We start from the raw sequence: 6905 nt of genomic DNA on the forward strand, positions 1-6905 counted from the left end.
CCCCCCCCCCCCCCCTCCCCTCAACAGCCAAATCCCTTTCAATCCAACCCATACTGAAGTTCAGTACACTGGTAGTTATTTAAAAGAGAAACACAATGGCAAAACAACATGTTATTGTTATATTATTGTTTGATTTTTTGAAAGGAGTCGGCTGAAATTCAACAGAATTTAGAACTCCTTAAAATAAATTATCACTTTCATTTGAATAGGTATATATTTAACAATGAGTGAAAAGGAGGGTACTGAGAAGAAGGAAGAGAATGGATCTAAAAACTCCTCAGGTGCGAGAGCTAAGCAGAGCAATGATGGCAGACCTAGCAACAAAGCAGAAGACGAACGAGTGACGGGCAAAGGCGCAAAGTCTGGCACACCAGGAACCCCCAATAAGGGTGGCAAAAATGACAGCAGAAAGGCCGGTTCAGGTGGCCATGACCATGTAAAAGAGTCAAATCGTAACCGAAACAATTCTCAGTATGATCGTAGTGGTTATCGATCCGGTGATCGAGGATCAGATAAGGGTGCTGACCGTGGAGGGAGGAATGGAAACAAGGGAGGAGGAGATGGCGGCAGCAGGGACAAGAGTGGTGGTGGTTCTCGAGGGAGTGGCAGGGGGCCACCAGGAGGTGTAAAAAGAGATAGAGAACATACACCTAGGTAAATTTTAAATATATCATATAACCTTGTTAGCTGCCAAATAAAAATATACCTGTGTTTCCTGTGTCCCGACCGACTCTATTTTTTCATGCCGACCCTAATACATTTTATTGGTTTTTCAGTCACTGTAATGCATGTATTAGCCGTTTAATTCAGTCCAGTCTGTGATGTCAGTGTTTGTGCCTCCAGCTGATGCTGCCCACCAGAGTCAAATTTAGCAGGATTTATGGCCAGTTTTTAACAGGATTTCAGCAGCATCAACAAATCAACATAATGAATCAACATATTTATTGAAGTAGGATTTTGCTAAGGGACAGATAGTAAGGTAGTTCAGCTAATTGGGAGTCGAAGGAGGAGAAGAGAGTTGGGCTGGGGAATTGAGTTAAAGAGTCTTGAGGAAGGAGGTTGAGTTAGGGAGACCCAGTTGAGAGGTCAATTAAGAGATATAAAGGAGAATTAGAAAGTTTGAGTTAAAGTGAGAATTAGAAAGTTAGTAATAATAGCAGTGTTAGCTGTAGTTTGTAGATCTGTGCAGTGTTACAGTTTACTTTATAGTTGGAGATAATCAAGTCTGAAGTGGATCGAGAGATTGAGTTCACAATAGTGAAAACTTGTATAATTTATGACAGATTAAAAAACTTGTGTTGTAAATATAGTGTAAATATATATGTACTTATTTTGTTCGATTAATTTGAAATGGAGGCAGTTAAAATTGAGAACAGAAAGTATCAGTAATACTAAAGAGAACGTAACACTGGTGACCATCAGTGGAGTTTGGATAACTAAAAACTTGTGTCCAGCAGTAGGGATAATTAAGAAATGTAACACTGGTGGTAGCACTACTGTAAATTACATTGGTTTTTCCATAACATTTAGGTGGGTCAAATAATAATTTTCTTCAATGTGTCGTTTGGGCCTGCTCAACACAAAAACTATGGATGCATTGTGTATTTATTTTACATGAATAAAAATATATATATTTGGTGACTTTCATACTTTATTAAAGCAAAAACATATTTTTAACATTCAGGGAGGTAATCAGGGGGTCTTCTTCACCAGAAAAATAAAATAAAATGAAATGTTTTTCCTACCTTCCTACCCTATTTTTTTGGAGCCAAAACAGGAAACACACATATATTTGTATTTGGCCTCAGCATATTGACATCCATCATGCATGCACAACACTACAATAGCAACTTTATAGCTGATAAGATTGTGTTTTTCAAATTAAAGATGAGTTAAAGTTGAATATAACTTAAGATTGTGTGTTTCAAAGATGAGTTAAAGTTGAATATAACTTAAGATTGTGTGTTTCAAATTAAAGATGAGTTAAAGTTGAATATAACTTAAGAATGTGTGTTTCAAAGATGAGTTAAAGTTGAATATAACTTAAGATTGTGTGTTTCAAAGATGAGTTAAAGTTGAATATAACTTAGATTGTGTGTTTCAAAGATGAGTTAAAGTTGAATATAACTTAAGATTGGTTTTCAAAGATGAGTTAAAGTTGAATATATTATAACTTAAGATTGTGTTTCAAAGATGAGTTAAAGTTGGATATAACTTAAGATTGTGTGTTTCAAAGATGAGTTAAAGTTGAATATAACTTAAGATTGTGTGTTTCAAAGATGAGTTAAAGTTGAATATAACTTAATATTGTGTGTATCAAAGATGAGTTTAAGTTGAATATAACTTTGGTAATAGTTGAATGTGTTGTTTTTTTGTTCTGTTGATATATTGTTTGTTGTTTGATTTTTATTAAATTGTTTATTTTGTGTTTTTGTTTCAGGAAAACTGATGCAAGGGACAAGAGGGAAGACAGAGGAGAGAAGGGAGATGGCAGTGAAAGGTAAATGTCTTATAAGGATACGGCATACCAATATTTTTATACTAGGTTCATATTTAGAGTCCGAATCAGCTATTCAAAAAAAGATGAAAACTGTTGAACAATTTATTTTATTTCATTTATTATTGCAATTCAACAGACTTGAGGGTCCAATTACAGAGGTACATGTTAAATCGTTTAATAGAAAGGAAACAAGTATTTTCCATTTTCTCTTAATTGTGTTTTATTTAAGTTTTGTACCTTAATAATAAACATTGACTGTATTAAAATGTGATGGGTGTAAGCCTGTGTGATATCAGAATAACACTTGTGTATTTACTCACAAAAAATGTGATGGGTGTAAGCCTGTGTGATATCAGAATAACACTTGTGTATTTACTCACTGGTAATGATAATTGTTAAAAATACTTCATAGTGTTCTTATATTAAATCACAGCCAAAAGAAACACTCATCGAAAGACACCAAGTCTGCCCAGATGAACTCAGCAGCAGATCTAGAAGCTCAGTGGCTGAAGGAAGAAGAAGAAAAAAAGAAGAAGGAAGAGGAAGAAGAAAGAATCAGACTTGAGGAGATCAGGAAAAAAGAAGAAGAGGAAAAAGTAATTTATCATATATTATTTAATTAAGAATCCATTTGATTTGTAAAACGGTCAATATTTAATCATAAGCTAAAAATTATCAATTTCATTTACAGTACCCATTTATTAATTGGTTAATCTAGAGTTATTTGCTATGAGCATTGTAACTAAGGCCAAGTAAAAATATAGCTGTGTTTCCCATTTCCCGACCAACCCTATTTTTGACACATGCCGACCCTAAGACATTTTATCAGTTTTTCTCAGTCACTGTTATGCATTTATTAGCCGTTTAATTGTACAAAATGTACATATAAAATAAAATGTTTTTCCTACCTACGTACCCTATTTTTGGAGCCGAAACAGGAAACACATATATTTTAATTTGGCCTAAACATGTATATAATATGGGTCAATTCCCCTCTCCAATTTTGGCATTAATTTCCCCTATTTCAACTCTATTTTCCCCTAATTCGGTTAACAATTTCCCAACTTTTAACTAAAATACTACCACATGAATATCTGTCTTTGTTCCATTTTGTTTTTATTTTCCGTCAGTTCAACGACTGAGTGATTTATTTATATTTCCCCAGTGTTTATGTTGTCACTGATGATATTTTACAACACTGTTAATGGCAGGCCCTGTTAACAGTATACAATATATCATAACAGTCATACAAATGCTTTATTCTGACGTGTATCTGGGTCGATTAGAATCGTCCATAATGAACAGCGAGAAACAATAATTTAAGTTGTTGACATTCATGCCCCCTCTCGTACTCTCCCCCTGTCTCTGGCCTGCAGCCCTTGCTGGACGGGTCATGCGCCTACAGTGCATATTTCCCCCTATTTCAAAACAAGGTACTAACTTTCCATTCCTGCATCAATCCCTGACTAAGAACATAGACTTTAGAAACGTTTCACTTAAATGATTTAATGTGAAGGAGGCAAATACACTATATATGATACAGTCCCTAGGGGCACCAGACCTGTGACCTGGGAATTCGTCTAATTTAAAAATGGATACTATTCCCAATATCCTTGATTAATCCCTGATTGCTCAATCGAACAAATTACCTCATGTATGAAATTCATTTACTTCAATTACTTCAGAGAAAAGAAGAAGAGGCTGAACGACTGAAGGAAGAAGAAATGGTAAGTTGCACAAGAACATTTGAGTTAGGATTGGTATGAAATAGCATAATATGTTAAAAAGAGATTTCATAAAATGATCAAACACACTATCATTATTTAACATGAATGATAAATTGATACTTCATACTTGAAAGATTTAGGCAACAGTTTAACTTGATATAACTACCGGTACACTACTTTGAAGTTTATATTCAGGTAACTGCTGCAATACTGGGCTTGATTTAGGTCAAGAAAAATTTGTATTTAAGTCAATCCAAGTAGTAGAATTTGTGCTTCCCATTTCCAGCTGATCGACCCTATCTCTACCTTTTTCCTACACCCCCACCTTCACCAAAAAATGAAAAAAGATAAAAGGTTTTCTCTGCTTTTAAAGCCACTTTCTTACTGGGAATAAAAAAAGGAAGCACAGAGTAATACAATTGTCTTGTACTACATGATGTAGTAACTTATGATGTGTGTAAAAGTTTTTTATTTGTTCAGTCATAAGATAATACGATTTGATTTGCAGTTAAAGTTGGGGTTTTTTTAACATTAATGTTTGTTCTTTGAAGAAATGCATACAAGACTATATCACAGAAAGTAGAGAAAGGACAGAAAATAAAAAACTACTGCGAGGACGAAATTTGGCTGCAGCAGGTTTGTAAATTTATGTAGACCTTCTTAGTTTCTGAATTTAACATTGTTGTGCAAGTTAAAGCAAGTGTATTGAAGTGTTTTAACTTTATAAAAAAAATCTGCTTTAATATGGATATGTCCAGAAGAAAAAATTGTGCATGGCTTCCACTTAATGGCACATTCGTAAATAAAGCTTACCAAATTTATCTGGCTTTAAACCCATGACTGGTAATAAATTCATCCATATCTATTGCACTTAAGTAGAAATACCAACAAATATTATTTCATTGTCCTGTAATAAGCTAGGCCCTTACTTTGAGTCAGAAATGACATGTTGGCCCCTGGGTTTATTGATCGATAGATATGGTATTCAGGTAACATTACACTTTTTCTCAATATGGTATGTAATCTAGTTTGTTTATATCGTGTGGTGTTGGAAAGGGCCCAAGTGGTATGTATTATCTAAAATCTGATTTCTTAAAAAATTACACTGTATATTAAAATTACTTTGGGTATAAATTCACAGAAAAAAAGTGTTGAAAAAAAGCAAAAAGCATCACCCATTTTAAGAGGAATTAATCTTAATCTGTACGAGGTCGGTAAATGGAATTTTAGAAAAAAGAATACAAAGGACAATATGTATGGTTGGGCCTATTTTGGCCCCCAAATGCATCAAAATTCAAAACCTTTAAATGAACTTTTAAATGACTGTTTCTTTTATTTTAAAGTCTTCCCAAACACTGTCATGAAAATATTTATCTGTATTTCTAATTATTGTTGCCATGGTAACAAGTTCAAAATTGCATAAATTAGAAAAAAATGAATATTCAGAGAATTTTGTCATATTTTGCATAGTTTTTCTCCTGGAAACTGTAGAGTGCATACTTGAACAAACTCAAAATCAAAGGATAATGTGTAGGCACCTGTAATACATCTTTAGGAGAAATATAAAGTTTGTTCAAGAGTGTGCTCTATGGTAACTAAGAGAAAAACTACCGGTACGCAAAATCCTGTCAAAATTTACTGAATATTCAAATTTCATTACTTTATGCAAAAATTAACTGGTTACCATGGCAGCCATAATTGAAAACCTAAATAAATGTTTACATAATAGTACCAGGGAAATATTCAAAATTAAAGAAACACTTTTTAGTACTGATTTGAAAGTTCTATTGAAGATTTTCAATTTTGATGGATTTGGGGGCCAAAAAAGGCCCAAACCATACATGGTCCTGTGATATTTGAATGTATGTATTATTTGGATTTTGTCATCCTTTTGAATATGATGACAGCTGAATTAGTTTTGTTTTTGTTGTAGACCAAAGGCCAGATGAAAGTTTTTTTACTAAGCTTGATTCAAATTTAAAGAAAAACACTGCTTTTGTAAAGAAATTGGTAAGTAAAATTTACACATTTATGATTTTGATAATCACAAACATTATATTATCCCTTATATATATGTGGTTTATTAATTTAACATAGAAAAAATACACCTAGTTTAATGTAGGATACTACTGTTACTTCGACAAAGAGCTTGTAATGGAGGATTGCATTACTTGTATAATGTAGAGTATTGTTAGTTGATATAAGATCAATTAATGGAGAATAGATAAGTGTTAATTTGACAAAGATCAATTAATAATCAAGAGCAAAGAGTTACTTTGATAAGTTTCAATTAATGAAAGATATTGTTATCAAAAAACATATAATGGAGGATAGTGCTTGTTTGACAAAGATCAATTATTAATGGAAGATATATGTAGTTGAACTTGTACAAGCATCAAGCTACAACATACATTGTGTGTGATTGATGAGCAGACCATATGATATTTGAATACGTTGGAATGTAAATGACTTAATCTGTTATAATATAAGCTCTAAACAGTACTATTTTTATGAATTAAATTTCAGAAAAATTTGACTGAATCCCAAAAAGAAAGTTTGACAAAGGAGTTCAACGGCCTTAATTTGAGTAAATATGTTGGTGAAGTGGTAAGTGTTGTCACTCTATTCTTCATCCATTGGTGCAGATTTGGGGGGGGGGGGGGGGGGGGGGGGGGGAA

At 33.3% G+C, this 6905-nt stretch overlaps 1 protein-coding gene across 2 annotated transcripts in view; it reads left to right on the forward strand.

Moving 5' to 3' along the window:
- The window catches only part of LOC110442124 (regulator of nonsense transcripts 2-like), a 37356-nt gene that overhangs the window by 618 nt on the left and 29833 nt on the right, over positions 1 to 6905 (forward strand). The window contains exons 2-7 of one of the 2 annotated variants that reach the window (XM_021485583.1): positions 210 to 654; positions 2441 to 2500; positions 2934 to 3096; positions 4779 to 4863; positions 6161 to 6237; positions 6754 to 6834. In XM_021485583.1, the coding sequence (XP_021341258.1) occupies positions 224 to 654; positions 2441 to 2500; positions 2934 to 3096; positions 4779 to 4863; positions 6161 to 6237; positions 6754 to 6834 (897 nt within the window). In that variant the 5' untranslated portion in view covers positions 210 to 223. Of the gene's footprint in view, positions 1 to 209; positions 655 to 2440; positions 2501 to 2933; positions 3097 to 4190; positions 4228 to 4778; positions 4864 to 6160; positions 6238 to 6753; positions 6835 to 6905 lie in introns of those variants that run through there. The other variant, XM_021485582.1, reaches the window with a different exon arrangement.

The sequence above is a fragment of the Mizuhopecten yessoensis genome, unplaced genomic scaffold (genome assembly GCF_002113885.1).
Source record: "Mizuhopecten yessoensis strain PY_sf001 unplaced genomic scaffold, ASM211388v2 scaffold716215, whole genome shotgun sequence".
Lineage (NCBI taxonomy): Eukaryota > Metazoa > Mollusca > Bivalvia > Pectinida > Pectinidae > Mizuhopecten > Mizuhopecten yessoensis.